The sequence below is a fragment of the Balaenoptera physalus genome, assembly GCF_965194825.1.
Source record: "Balaenoptera physalus genome assembly, chromosome: 17".
In the NCBI taxonomy this organism is placed as follows: Eukaryota; Metazoa; Chordata; class Mammalia; order Artiodactyla; family Balaenopteridae; genus Balaenoptera; species Balaenoptera physalus.
Genome location: NC_138895.1, coordinates 30,310,466 through 30,328,931, shown reverse-complemented (window position 1 = coordinate 30,328,931; position 18,466 = coordinate 30,310,466). Strand labels below are relative to the sequence as shown.

The 18,466-nt window shown below is 38.3% G+C and overlaps 1 protein-coding gene across 1 annotated transcript in view; it reads left to right on the top strand.

The window, feature by feature from the left end:
* Positions 1 to 6,546: 6,546 nt before the first annotated feature.
* Positions 6,547 to 18,466, top strand: part of CNGB3 (cyclic nucleotide gated channel subunit beta 3) — a 161,999-nt gene continuing 150,079 nt past the window's right edge. Inside the window, 1 exon segment of the mRNA XM_082434062.1 lies at positions 6,547 to 17,202. Coding sequence (XP_082290188.1) covers positions 17,092 to 17,202 — 111 coding nt within the window. The 5' untranslated portion in view covers positions 6,547 to 17,091.

Below are 18,466 nucleotides of genomic sequence, written 5' to 3'. Positions count from 1 at the left end.
TTCTTTATATTTAATTTTTGACAGTTTGATTAATATGTGTCTTGGTGTGTTTCTACTTGGATTTATCCTGTATGGGACTCTCTGTGCTTCCAGGACTTGATTCACTATTTCCTTTCCCATATTAGGGAAGTTTTCAACTATAATCTCTTCAAATATTTTCTCAGTCCCTTTCTTTTTCTCTTCTTCTTCTGGGACCCCTATAATTCGAATGTTGGTGTGTTTAATGTTGTCCCAGAGGTCTCTGAGACTGTCCTCAATTCTTTTCATTCTTTTTTCTTTATCCTGCTCTGCAGTAGTTATTTCCACCATTTTATCTTCCAGGTCACTTATCCTTTCTTCTGCCTCAGTTATTCTGCTATTGATCCCATCTAGAGTATTTTTAATTTCATTTATTGTGTTTTTCATCGTTGCTTGTTTCCTCTTTAGTTCTTCTATGTCCTTGTTAAATGTTTCTTGCATTTTGTCTATTCTATTTCCAAGATTTTGAATCATCCTTACTCTCATTATTCTGAATTCTTTTTCAGGTAGACTACCTATTTCCTCTTCATTTGTTAAGTCTGGTGTGTTTTGACCCTGCTCCTTCATCTGCTGTGTGTTTCTCTGTCATCTCATTTTGCTTATCTTACTGTGTTTGGGGTCTCCTTTTCACAGGCTGCAGGTTCGTAGTTCCCGTTGTTTTTGGTATCTGTCCCCAGTGGCTAAGGTTGGTTCAGTGGATTGTGTAGTCTTCCTGGTGGAGGGAACTAGTGCCTGAGTTCTGGTGGATGAGGCTGGATCTTGTCTTTCTGGTGGGCACGTCCACGTCTAGTGGTGTATTTTGGGGTGTCTGTGGCCTTATTATGATTTTAGGCAGCCTCTCTGCTAATGGATGGGGCTGTGCTCCTGTCTTGCTAGTTGTTTGGCATAGGGTGTCCAGCACTGTAGCTTGCTGGTCGTTGAGTGAAGCTGGGTCTTGATGTTGAGATGGAGATCTCTGAGAGATTTTTGCCATTTGGTATTACGTGGAGCTGGGAGGTCTCTTGTGGACCAGTGTCCTGAAGTTGGCTATCCCACCTCAGAGGCACGGCCCTGATGCCCTGGCTGGAACACCAAGAGCCTTTTATCCACACAGCTCAGAGTAAAAGGGAGAAAAAATAGAAAGAATGAAAGAAAGAGGATATAATATAGTGAGGTAAAATAAAGCTATTATAAAGCAAAGCTATACAGACAAAATCTCACCCAGAGGCATATACATATACACTCACAAAAAAAGGAAAAGGGGAAAAATTAATATATCCTGCTCCCAATGTCCACCTCCTGAATTTGGGATGATTCGTTGGCTATTCAGGTATTCAACAGATGCAGGCACCTCAAGTTGTTTGTGGAGTTTTAATCCGCTACTTCTGAGACTGCTGGGAGAGATTTCCCTTTCTCTTCTTTGTTCGTACAGCTCCCGGGGTTCAGCTATGGATTTGGACCCGCCTCTGCATGTAGGTCGCCTGAGGGCATCTGTTCCCCGCCCAGACAGAACGGGGTTAAAGGAGCAGCTGCTTCGGGGGCTCTGGCTCACTCAGGCCGGGGGGAGGGAGGGGTACGGAGGAGGCGGGACAAGCCTGCAGAGGCAGAGGCCAGCGTGACGTTGCACCAGCCTGAGGCGTGCCGTGCGTTCTCCAAGGGAAGTTGTCCCTGGATCACGGGAGCCTGGCAGTGGCGGGCTGCACCGGCTCCCAGGAGGGGCGGTGTGGAGAGTGACCTGTGCTTGCGCACAGGCTTTTTGGTGGCGGCAGCAGCAGCCTTAGCATCTCACGCCCATCTCTGGGGCCCGCGCTGATCACCGCGGCTCGCGTCCATCTCTGGAGTTCGTTTAGGCGGTGCTCTGAATCCCCTCTCCTTGCGCGCCGCGAAACAAAGAGGCAAGAAAAAGTCTCTTGCCTCTTCGGCAGCTGCAGACTTTTTCCCGGACTCCCTCCCGGCTAGCTGTGGTGCACTAACCCCTTCAGGCTGTGTTCACACTGCCAACCCCAGTCCTCTCCCTGGGATCCGACCGAAGCCTGAGCCTCAGCTCCCAGCCCCCGCCCGCCCTGGCGGGTGAGCAGACAAGCCTCTCGGGCTGCTGAGTGCTGCTCGGCGCTGAGCCTCTGTGCGGGAATCTCTCTGTTTTTTTCCTCTGTTCCCCTGTTTCTGTGGGATCCATGCTGATAGCCGCGGCTCGCTCCCGTCTCTGGAGCTCATTTAGGCGGCGTTCTGAATTCCCTCTCCTCGCGCACCAGGAAACAAAGAGGGAAGAAAAAGTCTCTTGCCTCTTCGGCAGCTGCAGACTTTTTCCCGGACTCCCTCTCGGCTAGCTGTGGTGCACTAACCCCTTCAGGCTGTGTTCACACTGCCAACCCCAGTCCTCTCCCTGCGATCCGACCGAAGCCCGAGCCTCAGCTCCCAGCCCCGCCCGCCCCGGTGGGGGAGCAGACGAGCCTCTTGGGCTGGTGAGTGCTGCTGGGCGCCGAGTCTCTGTGTGGGAGTCTCTCTGCTTTGCCCTCCGCACCCCTGTGGCTGCGCTCTCCTCCATGGCTCGGAAGCTTCCCCCCTCTGCTACCTGCAGTCTCCACCCCCAAAGGGGCTTCCTAGTGTGTGGAACCTTTCCTCCTTCACGGCTCCCTCCCACTGGTGCAGGTCCCGTCCCTATTCTTTTGTCTCTGTTATTTCGTTTTTCTTTTGCCCTACCCAAGTACGTGGGGAGTTTCTTGCCTTTTGGGAGGTCTGACGTTTTCTGCCAGCATTCAGTGGGTGTTCTGTAGGAGCGATTCCATGTGTAGCTGTATTTCTACTGTATCTGTGGGAAGGAAGGTGATCTCCATGTCTTACTCTTCCACCATCTTCTCTCCCCTGTTGGAAGATTTTTAATCACAGTTACAATTTCAGTGCTTGTTATTGGTCTGTTCGTTTTTTCTATTTTTTGCTGGTTCAGTCTCAGAGGGTTGTGCATTTCTACGAATTCGTCTATTTCTTCCAGGTTGTCCATTTTATTGGCATATAGTTACTTGTAGTAATCTCTCATGATTGTTTGTATTTCTGCAGTGTCAGTGGTTACTTCTCCTTTTTCATTTCTAATTCTATTGACTTGAGTCTTCTCCCTTTTTTTCTTGATCAGTCTGGCTAATGGTTTATCAAGTTTGTTTATCTTCTCAAAGAACCAGCTTTTAGTTTTACTGATCTTTGCTATCATTTCCTTCATTTCTTTTTCTTTTATTTCTGTTCTGATTTTTCTGATTTCTTTCCTTCTGCTAACTTTGGGGTTTTTTTGTTCTTCTTTCTCTAATTGCTTGAGGTGTGAGGTTAGGTTGTTTATTTGAGATGTTTCCTGTTTCTTAAGGTAGGATTGTATTGCTATAAACTTCCTTCTTAGAACTGCTTTTGCTGCATCCCATAGGTTTTGGGTCGTCGTGTCTCCATTGTCATTTGTTTCTAGGTATTTTTTGATTTCCTCTTTGATTTCTTCAGTGATCACTTGGTTATTAAGTAGTGTATTGTTTAGCCTCCATGTGTTTGTATTTTTTACAGATGTTTTCCTGTAATTGATATCTAGTCTCATAGCGTTGTGGTCGGAAAAGATACTTGAAACGATTTCAATTTTCTTAAATTTACCAAGTCTTGATTTGTGACCCAAGATATGATCTATACTGGAGAATGTTCCATGAGCACTTGAGAAAAATGTGTATTCTGTTGTTTTTGGGTGGAATGTCCTATAAATATCAATTAAGTCCATCTTGTTTAATGTGTCATTTAAAGCTTGTGTTTCCTTATTTTTCATTTTGGATGATCTGTCCATTGGTGAAAGTGGGGTGTTAAAGTCCCCTACTATGATTGTGTTACTGCCGATTTCTCCTTTTATGGCTGTTAGTATTTGCCTTATGTATTGAGGTGCTCCTATGTTGGGTGCATAAATATTTACAATTGTTATATCTTCTTCTTGGATCGATCCCTTGATCATTATGTAGTGTCCTTCTTTGTCTCTTGTAATAGTGTTTGCTTTAAAGTCTATTTTGTCTGATATGAGAATTGCTACTCCAGCTTTCTTTTGATTTCCATTTGCATGGAATACATTTTTCCATCCCCTCACTTTCAGTCTGTATATGTCCCTAGGTCTGAAGTGGGTCTCTTGTCGACAGCCTATATGTGGGTCTTGTTTTTGTATCCATTCAGCCAGACTATGTCTTTTGGTTGGAGCATTTAATCCATTTACATTTAAGGTAATTATCTATATGTATGTTCCTATTACCATTTTCTTAACTCTTTTGGGTTTGTTATTGTAGGTGTTTTCCTTCTCTTGTGTTTCCTGCCTAGAGAAGTTCCTTTAGCATTTGTTGTAAAGCTGGTTTGGTTGTGCTGAATTCTCTTAACTTTTGCTTGTCTGTAAAGATTTTAATTTCTCTGTGAAATCTGAATGAGATCCTTGCTGGATAGAGTAATATTGGTTGTAGGTTGTTCCCCTTCATCACTTTAAATATGTCCTGTCACGCCCTTCTGGCTTGCAGTGTTTCTGTTGAAAGATCAGCTGTTAACCTTACGGGGATTCCCTTGAATGTTATTTGTTGTTTTTCCTTTGCTGCTTTTAATATTTTTTCTTGGTATTTAATTTTTGATAGTTTGATTAATATGTGTCTTGTGTGTTTCTCCTTGGATTTATCCTGTATGGAACTCTCTGTGCTTCCTGGACTTGATTAAATATTTCTTTTCCCATATTAGGGAAGTTTTCAACTATAATCTCTACAAATATTTTCTCAGTCCCTTTCTTTTTCTCTTCTTCTTCTGGGACCCCTATAATTCGAATGTTGGTGCATTTAATATTGTCCCAGAGGTCTCTTAAACTGTCTTCAGTTCTTTTCATTCTTTTTTCTTTATTCTGCTCTGCAGTAGTTATTTCCACTATTTTATCTTCCAGGTCACTTATCTGTTCTTCTGCCTTAGTTATTCTGCTATTGATCCCTTCTAGAGAATTTTTAATTTAATTTATTGTGTTGTTCATCACTGTCTGTTTGCTCTTTAGTTCTTCTGGGTCCTTGTTAAACGTTTCTTGTATTTTCTCCATTCTATTTCCCAGAATTTGGATCATCTTTACTATCATTATTCTGAATTCTTTTTCAGGTAGACTGCCTATTTCCTCTTCATTTGTTATGTCTGGTGGGTTTTTGCCTTGCTCCTTCATCTGCTGTGTGTTTCTTTGTCTTCTCATTTTGCTTAACTTACTGTTTTCAGGGTCTCCTTTTCACAGGCTGCACGTTCATAGTTCCCGTTGTTTTTGGTGTCCACCCCCAGTGGCTAAGGTTGGTTTAGTGGGTTGTGTAGGCTTCCTGGTGGAGGGGACTAGTGCCTGTGTTCTGGTGGATGAGGCTGGATCTTGTCTTTCTGGTGGACAGATCCACGTCTGGTGGTGTGTTTTGGGGTGCCTGTGACCTTATTATGATTTTAGGCAGCCTCTCTGCTAATGAATGGGGTTCTGTTCCTGTCTTGCTAGTTGTTTGGCATAGGGTGTCCAGCACTGGAGCGTGCTGGTTGTTGAGTGGAGCTGGGTCTTGGTGTTGAGATGGAAATCTCTGGGAGATTTTTGCCATTTGATATTACATGGAGCTGGGAGGTCTCTGGTGGACCAATGTCCTGAACTTGGCTATCCCACCTCAGAGGCACAACCCTGATGCCTGGCTGGAGCACCAAGAGCCTGTCATCCACACGGCTCAGAATAAAAGGGAGAAAAGAAAGAAAGAAAAATTTAAAATAAAATAGTTATTAAAATAAAAAACAAAAAAATATTTAAAGATTTTTTTAATAATTAAAAAAAAAAAAGAAAGAAAGAATAACCAAACCAAAAAACAAATTCACCAATGATAATAAGGGCTGAAAAGTATACTAAAAAAAGAACAGAAACGGACAGAGAGAACCCTAGGACAAATGGTAAAAGCAAAGCTATACAGACAAAATCACACACAGAAGCTTACACATACACACTCACAAAAAGAGAAAAAGGGAAAATATATATATATATATATATCTTTGCTCTCTAAGTCCACGTCCTCAATTTGGGATGATTCGTTTTCTCTTCAGGTATTCCACAGATGCAGGGTATATCAAGTTGATTGTGGAGATTTAATCCGCTCCTCCTGAGGCTGCCTGGAGAGATTTCCCTTTCTCTTATTTGTTTGCACAGCTCCTGGGATTCAGCTTTGGATTTGGCCCTGCCTCTGCATGTAGGTCACCTGAGGGTATCTGTTCTTCCCTCAGACAGGACAGGGTTAAAGTAGCAGCTGCTTCAGGGGCTCTGGCTCACTCAGGCCGGGGGAGGGGAGGAGTATGGAGTACGGGGCTTGCCTGCAGTGGCAGAGGCTGGCGTGACATTGCACCAGCCTGAGGCATGTCATGTGTTCTCCTGGGCAAGTTGTCCCTGGATCACGGGACCCTGGCAGTGGCGGGTTGCACAGGCTCCCAGGAGGGGAGGTGTGGCTAGTGACCTGTGCTTGCACACAGGCTTCTTAGTGGCTGCAGCAGCAGCCTTAGCGTCTCATGCCCATTTCTGGGGTCTGCCCTGATAGCCGCCGCTCCCGCCCGTCTCTGGAGCTCCTTTAAGTGGCGCTTGGAATCCCCTCTCCTCACGCACCAGGAAACAAATAAGCAAGAAAAAGTCTCTTGCCTCTTCGGCAGTTCCATACCCTTTCCAGACCTCCTCCGAGCTAGCCGTGGCGCAGTAGCCCCCTTCAGGCTGTGCTTACGCAGCCAACCCCTGTCCTCTCCCTGGGATCTGACCTCTGAAGCCTGAGCCTCAGCTCCCAGCCCCCACCCGTCCCGGCAGGTGAGCAGACAAGCCTCTCTGGCTGGTGAGTGCAGGTTGGCACCGATCCTCTGTGCGGGAATCTCTCTGCTTTGCCCTCTGCACCCCTGTTGCTGTGCTCTCCTCCACGGCTCCGAAGCTTCCCCCCTCCGCCACCCACAGTCTCCGCCCACGAAGGGGCTTCCTAGTGTGTGGAAACCTTTCCTCCTTCACAGCTCCCTCTCACTGGTGCAGGTCCTGTCCCTATTCTTTTGTCTCTGTTTTTTCTTTTTTCTTTTGCCCTACCCAGGTACGTGGGGAGTTTCTTGCCTTTTGGGAGGTCTGAGGTCTTCTGCCAGCATTCAGTAGGTGTTTTGTAGGAGTTGTTCCACATGTAGATGTATTTCTGATGTATTTGTGGGGAGGAAGGTGATCTCCACGTCTTACTCTTCTGCCATCTTGAAGCTCCTCCGAGGCATGACAATTAATTGCAACACATGATTCTGTATGGACCCTGGACCAGGAAGGGAAGGGGAAATGGTTGAGACAGTTGGCAAAATTTAAATAGTCTGTGGATTGGAGGGCAGTGTTATATCAATGTGGAATCCCAGATCTGGAGGTTTGGACTGTGGTCATGTAGGGGAGAATCTTTGGGAAACATGCATTGAAGACTGAGGAGTGATAAGGTATCATGTTTGCAGCTTGCACTCAAATGGTTTAGGAAAAGAATGTGATAATTAGTATATATACAGAGAAACACTGAGACAGGGAGGGAACAAATGTAGTAAAATGTATTCCAGTTGGGGAATGTTAATGAGGCACATACTGATTTACCTGTAGTGTCCTTGTAACTTTTCTGTAAATTTTAAATTATTTCAAAATAAGTTCATTTTTAAATTTCTACTGAGTGCATTGGGAGATTCAATGAGAGATATTTATAAATCAATTTTAGAACTTATATTCAAAGAAATCAGTGACTTCTTTGAAATTACAGAAAAATATGGACAACATTGCTCCAATAACTGTTCTGTGGGACTCTTCATTACCTTTCAGTGGTGGGATTCTCCCTCCTCCACATACACAAGCTAACCATCTGGACTCCAGACGCATTACTCACAGCTTCCACTGGCCAACCCAGAAGTTATTACAATAATAAAGCAATCTCTAAGTGCTTAGATACAATGGTGAAAATGGGAATGAAGTAGAAAGGATAAGAGCAGAAATTGTAAAGGAGGAATTAAAGAAACAAGTAAATAATTCACATAATTAGGATAAGGGAGGAAATTAAAATAATGATACTGCCTTTAATAAAACAGGAAATCAGAAGAATCTTTGGTGGTAAAGAAGATAAATTCGTTTTTTAAGTAGATTGATCATGAAATGCATATAGGCATTTCAAATTAAACATCCAACAAACTGTAGGAAACATAAGGCTAAAACCCAAGCATGAAATGGATTCTGGCTTCTAAATAAAGAACTAATAATCATTCTCAGAAGATTTTCAAATTGCTATATATTACATTCATCCCTCAGACCTAAGCAATCAATAAAGTTTTCACTGTTGGTAAATTTGAGTGTTGAAAAGTAATAACATCTTCATGTTGGGTCAAGGATTAATATATTTGCTTTTACTATTGAGGTAACCAACAGCTATTATTCATAAACCAACCTCCACCTCACTAGTAGCTGGATGTATTTTTTATTAGGATTAAGAACATCCTAGTAGCTCGAAAATTCCTAAAACATTCTGTTTAGATCACCAATAAATTTAGAATATAAAAAACCAAAAAATCCAGTTAAAACCAGCTTAGCTAGGGAGTTAATTGTATATAGACAATCTTCTTTATGAAATGCACTATTAATCTCCTTACATAACAGTAGATCATTATGTTCAATTAACTGAAGTGCTTTCAGTTAGCTCACTTGATGATAAAAAATAAATAAGTAAGCAATGATAGTCCATAATTAGAACCAAATACTGAAACAGGCTAATCAACTTTGTAAAAGACTGTAAAAGAATGAGGAAACTTCACATAGTTATCCCATCCATATTCACATAACAAATCCATCATGACCTGATTACTGTTTATAAAATACCAACATAAGGATTTTTTTCAAAATATTTATTCTATTAGTCACATTCTAAACCAATATAGCTTTCAATAGTCACAGATGCCACTAGTTATTAACAATTTCTTGAAGGTATTATTACCCTTAATATTTGTTACATTTGCTGCTCATGCATTTTAATTATAAATTAGAAGCAATGAAAATACTATAATCAGAGAAACAGAGAGCATTTCTACTCACTGAAATACTATATTTAAAATCACTTAAGTTGGAGAAATTCTTCATGTCAGCTGAGTTGCATTACACCCACAGGTGATCGAAAAAAATACCTACTCTAACTTTGTCATCACATAAAATCACACTGGCAAATATTTCTAAATAGTGTTATATATATATTTTATGATGGAAAATTTTCTTTAAATTAAGTTGTTATAAATCTACTTTGATAGATCATTAAATAGTCAATGTCATTAACTCAAAAAAAATATTTGGAAGTTTTCTTTGGATATTTATTCTTTTAACTTAACGTTTTGCTAACCCTACAAAAATGAAAAGAACATAAAATCAGTGTCTTTGGTCCCCCTTGGAAATAATATGGACTATGGCTAATATTTAATGTAAAAAAATTGTGTACACTGTCATATTTATTGTTAATATTCGCCAGTAGTTTAATAAAGCTTTGTTACATGTCTACTAAGGTCAATGTGCTGTCCACATTAACTGCCATTTACTGTAATACCTTCATTAATTGATGCTGTCTCTACGTCTGGAGTGTCTCATCTTTCCACATCTAGTCAGTGAATTCCTCCTCCTTGAAACCCATTGTGAGCATTAACTCCTTTGCAAAGATTTACTCTCCAGTTTATTGCCCACTTACACCTAGGCAGACTCGGTCACCTGCTCTTCTGTGCTACTATAACATGACTCACATTCGTCCATTAGAGAAGGCGAATTGAGATTGTTCATATATTTCTCAAGAATCTCTGTGTGTCACAGGGTATATGTGAGTCATCTCTATATACCCCACAGCAGCTAGCAGAGTACCTGAAACACAGAAAGAACTCAAATGTTTAGTGCACAGTAAAATTATATAATTCAGTAAGCAGAGCATTTTAAATCTTAGTGCTCTCCAGAAACACGATTTGTTTTATTCAACTAACAAATATTTGTTGAGCACTTTAATTTTTACCAGGTACCTTTTATATGTTATCATATTCATTATCTTTTGTAATCTTCCCCAAATCCTAAGAGCTTGTTGTTCTATCTTCTGTTTTGTGGATGAGGGCCAAAACCGGCTTCACAGGTGACCTGACAATGTGCCCAGTACTTTTTCCTCTAAAGTCTTATAAGTGAAAAAAACGCTCATAACTTATCTACTTCCCTGCCTTACTAAATATGATGTATTCAGTGCAGTGAACTTTTCAGGACTTAGTCAAAGTTCAGACTTATTATCAATTTATGATCCTCTCCTAAAAATAGAACAGCCCCCAAAAACTGGAGAGAAAAAATTTATGGTTGTTTCCATTCAAGTTATTGCTTGAGGTTATCTACTGTAAACTAGTCATTCCCTTTATAACTTAGTGGCTACTATTCTCCTATTGAAATAATACTCAGATTATTTAAATTTAATTCAGAATGATCTCAGAAAAATATCTAAATGTTACTTTCTTTGGTAGACATAAGGGAAAATATAACCTTAGTTGTTTTGAGGGTTTTTTTAATCTTTTTTTTTATATTGGAGTATATCTGATTAACAATGTTGTGATAATTTCAGGTGCACAACAAAGGTACTCAGCCATACAACCTTAGCTGGTTTTGTACTTTATTTCCAAGAGTCTGCTGAAAGAAAGGAAGGAAGGAAGGAAGGAAGGTCCAACCCATCCCCACCTCAGGAGCAAAGGAAGCTGTGACCTTAGAAGTACTAGGAATTCCTCCTCATTCAAAATCACTCTTCAATGGGAATGTCTGAAATCTGATCAATAAAGATTCCCTCAAAGAAAATTAGAACTCAAACTTGTTTTCTATTAAGTGGAAACTTTATTATGGATGCTCCATCGTTGATTTGAATAATTTTATAGGAATAAGATGTAAATAGGTTCAAAACTGGAACTAGATATAAACTCCATTTGCCTGTATCTTTTATATAACTATAAAGCTAAAACCTATTTGTAAACTTAACATAAAACTCAAAAATCAGTAAGATTAATGCAAACAACATTGCTATGATGGATAATGTTCTGTTGAAACTAAACAAGAAGAATATGGTACTAGTTGTCACTGATGATTCTTTTTATTTTAGTATGGCTTTGTTACCGTCTGTGTGCATGTGTACAATTACATATATTTGTATAGATATATACAAATATACATGTGCAGAAAGACACAAAATCATAGAATTTAGAGTTATATATAAAATATTACTGTGTTCCATTTATAAACCATATTCATCGAATCTAAAACACCATTTATTGTAAAATCCACCATTATTTTATGAATGCTTCTCTTAACCTAACCCATTCTCAGCCTAAAACGAAGTCTTGTATACAGTGACTACTGATAAAAGTTAACGAGACCATAACATCTCTGTCCTCCAGAGAAGTTTTCTCCACTTCTTACACGTTGCCTCTGCCACAGAGAATCTCTTTATTATTAATCCTGAACTAAAAGATTGTCTAAACCATCATTCTCTCATCATTAATTCAACCAACATGCATTGAGTACCTAGAACCAGACAAAGGGGATATGAAGGTGACCAAAGCATAGTCTCAGCCTGAAGAAGCTTACTCTCTGATAGGAAAAAGAGATCTGGAAATGGTCTTAAAATGAGAATTGATAAAATGCAGGTGTGCATATGGCACAAGCTACAATCAGGACAACAAAGAAGGGATTAAATACATACCTTTTGAGAGGAAAGGGGGAAAAGGCGGGAGAAGAAAATACCCAGCTTAAGCTAGATTCACAAGGAGTGGAACAGCATTTTAGGCAGGAGAAGTACTTATGAGCAAAGACATGGATAGAGGTAAGACAAAGCAGAGTAACTCAAGTTACCACAAGTTAATTTCATTATGGTAAGAGCTGAGAGTGGGAAGAAGTGCGGTTATAAATGAAAGAGAGTTAGGCAAGGGTCAATTATAAAGGGGCTGAAATGTCATGGTAGGAGTTTGGACATGATGCCAAAAGCAGGAGGAGTCACTGAGGGCCTTCATCTAGACACATGATCAGATTTATATTGGAGAATGGTTGCTTTTATTCATGTTGGCAGTCACTACTGCAGCAATGTAATAACTTTGCACAAAAACTTAGAGTGAGACTGGTGAAATTCTAGTAGCCACTTCACCCAAAAAAACAACCCTCTTCTTTCCCTTGTCTTCTTCTTGCTCACTGGAAAGCCTCTCTGTAGAACACAGAATCACAGAATTTAGAGTTAGAAGGAAGCTTAAATATTATTTTGCCCACCTTGTCATTTCCAGATTAAGGCAAGAGATTCAATTTAGCTCACACATCCATCCAGTGAAAAAGAATGAGCTAAAATTCACATCTCTCATTCTAGAATTCTTTCCAGTTGCCCATTTTCTGAACTTTCAGGCCCTTGATCTAGATAAAGTGAAAGTATTCATCCATAATTTTAATGCCCATGTTAATACCAATCTACTGACAAAAATCAAGATGTTGGAAGTATTTTAAGCCATTGATAAAGATGCTTGAATTAATATCTGTATCATTTTTCTTATGACCTGTGATAAATCCTAAGGGATGAATTGTCAAAGCAGACTCCCCCAAAATCATAGAGCTTACCTCACACCAAACTTCATTAATGATTCAATTGATGCAGGCCACTATCAGACATATAGATAAAATATCCTTTTTGGGAAAAACCCAAAAACATCAGACACAGCATTTAAAACTATCCACCTTCTCCTGCATTTTGGTACACTTTGGTTTCAGATGTACAAGGAGTTTTTGAACATAGTATGCAAAGGTATTTCTCACAAAAGCAAGGCAGTTTGGATTGAGGACATCTCCATTTTACACGTCCTCGCAAAGCTTACATACTATTTCCTTCCCCCATCTCCAGCCAGCCATGTCACATAAATCCATAAATTGCAGGCTTATTTGCAATAAGCAATCTAGACAGACCAAAAATGTCCTACTAAACACATTTCATATATAGGGACTCCCTGGTATCTTTCCATGAGTAAATACCATGATCAGATTTACAAAGAGGTCTGATGAGGACTTTTATTCCTCTGAGGGTCCCAGGAAGGGAGAGAATCAGTCACAAGCCTGATGTTAACTTTTCCTTTGATGTTTATATCCTAAATTTAAAAATATAATCAACTATAGGCTTAGAGGATTATCTGAGAAGTTCCTAAAATGACCCCATACATATTTGATAATTCATTCAGAATTATTTCTGAAGCAACAATGTAACAAAAAAGAAAACTTTGCCTTTTAAAACAATGAACACCCATATTTTAACAAAAGTAATTTTGTATTTTCAAGACATACAAATCAAATTATATTCATAATCAATCAAGTTATTTATTATATGTTTCTTTTTGAGGAAATGATTGAATCTAAAATTAAAACTTCTAATTTCTTTTAAAAATCAGTAAAGGACTTATGATTTTGGTAATATGAAAAACTAAATTTAAATTCTTCCTTAAATTTTTTTCCTCTGTATTTTTTTCTACAACAAATGTACTTTAAAATGCATAATTATTTTTTAAATTTTATTGAAGTATAGTTGATTTACAATGTTGTGTTAATTTCTGCTGTACAGCAAAGAGATTCAGTTATACACATATATATTCTTTTTCATATTCTTTTCCTAAAATGCATAACTATTATCTTAAGGAAATCTCCAGGTTGCAGAAATACAGAGGGAAGAAGTATTAGATGAGTTAACTCAGGCTGCCCTGGTGTGGAGGGTGTGGAGGGTGGTCTTGGTGCTGAAAGTCTTTAGTTTTAATTGGAAAGTGCACAAGAGAAGAGGTCCCATTAAAAAAACAAACAAAAACAAAAAGACAAGACTCCCTTAAAAAAGTGCATCCTTGTTGGACTGAAAAAAAAAATCTGTCCAATGGCACAGAGCATCAAGGAAGTTTGTCCAGGCTCTGGGTAGGAAAATTAAGTTCTCCTTAACAATTCTTAATGTTGAACTTGTGTCTCACACAGGTTTGGGGTCCAAATTTACACACACAGAAAGAACAGAATAAGCAGAGTTTTTTAACAATGTAGAGAAAACCAAACAATGTAGAAAAACCAAAAGTAACTATAGTTAACAGTACTGTATTGTTAAGCTGCTACGAGAGTAGAGCTTAAATGTTCTCACCATACTACACAACTAAATGATAATTATGTGAGGTGAAGGATGTGTTGTTTAAGTTTATTGTGATAGTCATTTTGCAGTATATACGTGTATCAAATCATCATATTGTACACCTGAAACTTACACAATGGTGCATGTCAATTATATCTCAAAAAGCTGGGGGAAAAAAGGAGTAATTCAAGTCAATTTTACTTTTTAAAATAAGGCAAGTTAAGGAATAAGATTCCACCAGTTAATAGGGCTGAACATTGACAATTCTTGCCAAAATATGCAAGTATTTTTATGCCCCCAACCGCAAGCCTGGATTTTTTTTAAAGTAACTTTTTTTACATTTATATAAAATATTTATTATCCATAAAAACAAGTAAGATGTAATTAATTCATTAGTATTTTAATGTCCTTGGAACTCCATGTACTAAGCAAGATCTCACTTTAAAAAGATTTTCATTTCATGGAAAGAGCATTTTCTATTACATAAATTGCTTCAATTCTTTTTTAAAAGAGCAGAATAAATTTCTACAATTGAAATACACATTTTATCTTTTTTTTAATGTTTGATATTTTTTATAAAGCTAAATGGTTAAAAGATAATACTATGACTCGATATTTTGTATTGTAGAAGGACATTGAATCCTGACTGTCCAGCTGGGTCTTTGAGATGTTCTGGAAAAAGGATCTATTAAAGATAAGAATTGGTGATCTATAGACATTTGTATGTTTAGACCTACAAGAGATGGATTGTGAAGAAAAACTAGTTTACAACAAAAAGTAGCCATTCCAATGATCTTATTGCTATTGCTGGATGGCATGTAGAGCTAAGGTATGCAGACAATCAGAGGTTATCTCAACTCCTATTCTCTCCTTGTGTGATAACTGTATTTTAATAATCAAAATGCTGTTAAGGTCTCACACTGGGATCTCCTTGCATCTAGTAGATATGTCACTACCAGGATGGAAATGAGAGCTCCATGGCTCTCCTAGAGACTGTGATCCTACCTTCCTCTACTCCTTCCTTGATCTTGAACTTCCAAAAGGAAAAAGAGGAATTCTTCACTGCAATTTCATAGACCTCTGCTGTAGACTCTGGTGACTTGGACCTTTACAAGATTTTGAGTTTCTCAGAACTCTAATATTTTTTCAAAAACAGCTAAATGTTAGCCAGTCAAATTGTGAACGAAATATTAGAATACACTACATATCTGTTTAAAATGATACAGATACAATGAAAGGATACTATAGTAGATGACAAGGTGATACTAAGAGAAGTGACAGAGCAAAGGTTCTGATGGTAATGATCTTTCCATCTATTTAGGTAGAAGACACAGATATAGGAAAACATTAGTGAAAGAAATGGCATATTGTGGTGCCAAGTATTAAGAAATGCATAAACTTAAATGCTGCAAGTGTAATATATTTAATTAGTTTTGAATTAAAGCAGAGATATAAGTGAGGACTAGAGTTGTCAGATCTCTTAAAGAACTTTCAACTAAATTCTATTCAGCAGAGGCTTGAGTTTCTCTCCATATAAAGGTGCTGTGGGGGTAATATAAGTGATGCATGGTGTCCTCCTTCAAGGAGTTTAGGCTTATTGGTTAAAGGGTGAATCGGAGAAAAAAATTCATGCTGGAAAAAGATACATATTTTTTTTACAATTTATGAAATTAATAATCCAATAGAATTATCTAGACTTATAAAACTAGTAATCCATATATAGCTTTCATAATATTTCAGCAATTTGTAAGAAAATAGTAAACTTGTAAGAAATTTTGGAACAAATTGCTTCTGAGCAATGAATTACATTTCCTCAAAGTGATATTCATCAAACATACTGCCTCTCTGTTATGGGCTGAATAGCATCTCTTCAAAAATTCATGTTGAAGTTCTGATCCTCCTACCTCAAAATGTGACCTTATTTGGAGATAGAGTCTTTAAAGAGGTAGGTTAAAACAAGGTCACTGAGGTGGGCCTTAATCTAATATAACTGGTGTCCTTAGAAGAAGAGGAAATTTGGACACAAACATGAACAGAGTAAAGACACTGTGAAGACACAGGAAGAAGACCATCTACAAGCCAAGAAGAGAGACTGTTCCTTTACGCACAGCTTTCAGAAGAAACTACCCTTGCTGACATCTTGATATCAGGCATCTAGCCTCCAGTATAAATTTATGTTGTTTAAGTCACCCAGTCTGTGACTTTGTTATGGCAGCCCTAGCAAACTAATACTCTCTCTCTGCTTAATTCTAATGTAATCATCATTATGCATCTGAGGTGGATGTTTAGGCTATTGGGAATGGGAAGCATTATGTCTCATTTTTCACTATATTTTCTAAGAATATCATTAATCTAATCAAATGGTAAAATACTAATTTAAAAAAAAAAAAAAAGAATCGCCAGAAGAACAGAAAAAGGAAAAAGTAGTTACTTCACAGTGCAGAACTACATGTGAGGACTTTGGGAGAGTTGCTTTATATTATATGCCTTTATGCACATTTTGTTTTTTCAATCATTTGCATGTATTACTTTGACAAAATTTAGATAGAAGAGATAGGTGGGTGGGTAATTAGAAAGAAAGAAAAATAAACAAACCAATGGGTAATGTGATCACATTTAAACAATCATTTAAACAATTTAAATCAACAATGGAGTTTTGTTTAATTCTCACTTATAAATTATTCACAGGGGTATTTTGACTCTCTAAAGTTCATAAACAGAATTCAAAACATCCAAGCAGAAGTAATTTGCTGCTTTTAAGCCAAAGCCCTGACTAGCTCGAGAGTTGCCTCTAGGAATTAACCAGAACGAAATCCTGATTAAGCAACTAATTGGCTTGTCTACTAATGAAAAGAAAAACAAAGTACATTTCTCTACCTCGAGACATAGAGTCATAAAAACAGAAGTTTTCAGAACCACCTTTAAGATGTTTAAATCGCTAACAGTAAGATTCAACAAGGTGAAGCCTAGTGAAGGGAACAATGAGAATAAACAAGGTTCTGATCCAAACAGCGAGCCACAGCAACCCACGAGACAGGTACGCTCCCCACGTCCCTAAATCAGTCTTGATTCTCATCATTTCTTGTCTGGGGAGGGATTTTAATAAACACTATGATATGTGATTTCTCTGCAGTTTTACCTGTTACCATCTGGGTTGTGGACTGTTTGTCTTTGGGTTTTATCCCTATCATTTATACATACTGCATACATTGGCTTTAGAATGGAATAATAAATGTTTAGAAGACCCTATTATGATTTGGAAAAACAAAGTAAGACTTCTCCGTGCTGATTTTCACTTCTACCATCATCCAAAATGAAATCATTTCTCAAATATTAAACTGGTTATATGATCTAGTTCCAATAGAGAATGTCAAACATCCTGGTCTTAGGAAACTGCATTTTAACAGTAATTTCTCTAGACCAGGAGTTTTCAATAGGGAGCAGTCTGTGCTCAGGACAATCAGCAACATCTGAAGATATTTTTGGTTGTCACAGCCCAGGGGTAGGGAAGTTACTGGCATCTAAACGGGGAAGGCCAGAGATGCTGTTAAATGTCCTAGAATGAACAGGAGAGCCCTTTACAACATAGAATTCTTCAGTTCAAACTTTTAATATTGCCAAAGTGGAGGAACCCTGCTCTGGACAAATATTTTCACAAGTTCTAAGTCTGTTCGTCTATACAATGAGGATGATACCTGCTTTGTAGCCTTGGTATACAAACTAGAGACAGTACAGATAAATCATATAGTAGGGAATTCCTAAGTGGTAATTATTATCATCATCATTATTAATAATCTGTGTTCTTATGACAGATTTAAGTCCAAATGATAATTATATGATCAATATTCACTTACAGCTATTTATAGAACAATTTTCATGAATTGCTCACTAGATTTACCTAAAAGCACTATGTAAGATTTTTAGAGCAAGAATTATTTTCTCCTCTAAGAGAACTGGATGAGAGATGTCAAATACAAACAGGAAGGTACCTCAAGGGCTAGCATAGCATGGTCTAATGATTCAGGTTTAAATGAGCCTAAAGTATAAAAAATACCAAGATTACCTAATGTTGGCCTGAGAAAATTTGCCTTCCTTTTCTGATTAACACTGACTGTTTTTGCAGTGGAAAGAAGTGGAGAATGTTCTTTATGAGAGTGCCCTTGACTTTTCTAATACTTGTGTCAAAATAAATAATCTCACACTTTAAAAGTTATTTATATGTTTAAAAACTTATAGAATATCACAAATGTTGAGCTGGGTACTTCCCTTCAACTAGCCTTGTTGTGTTTTTCTCTGGGAAA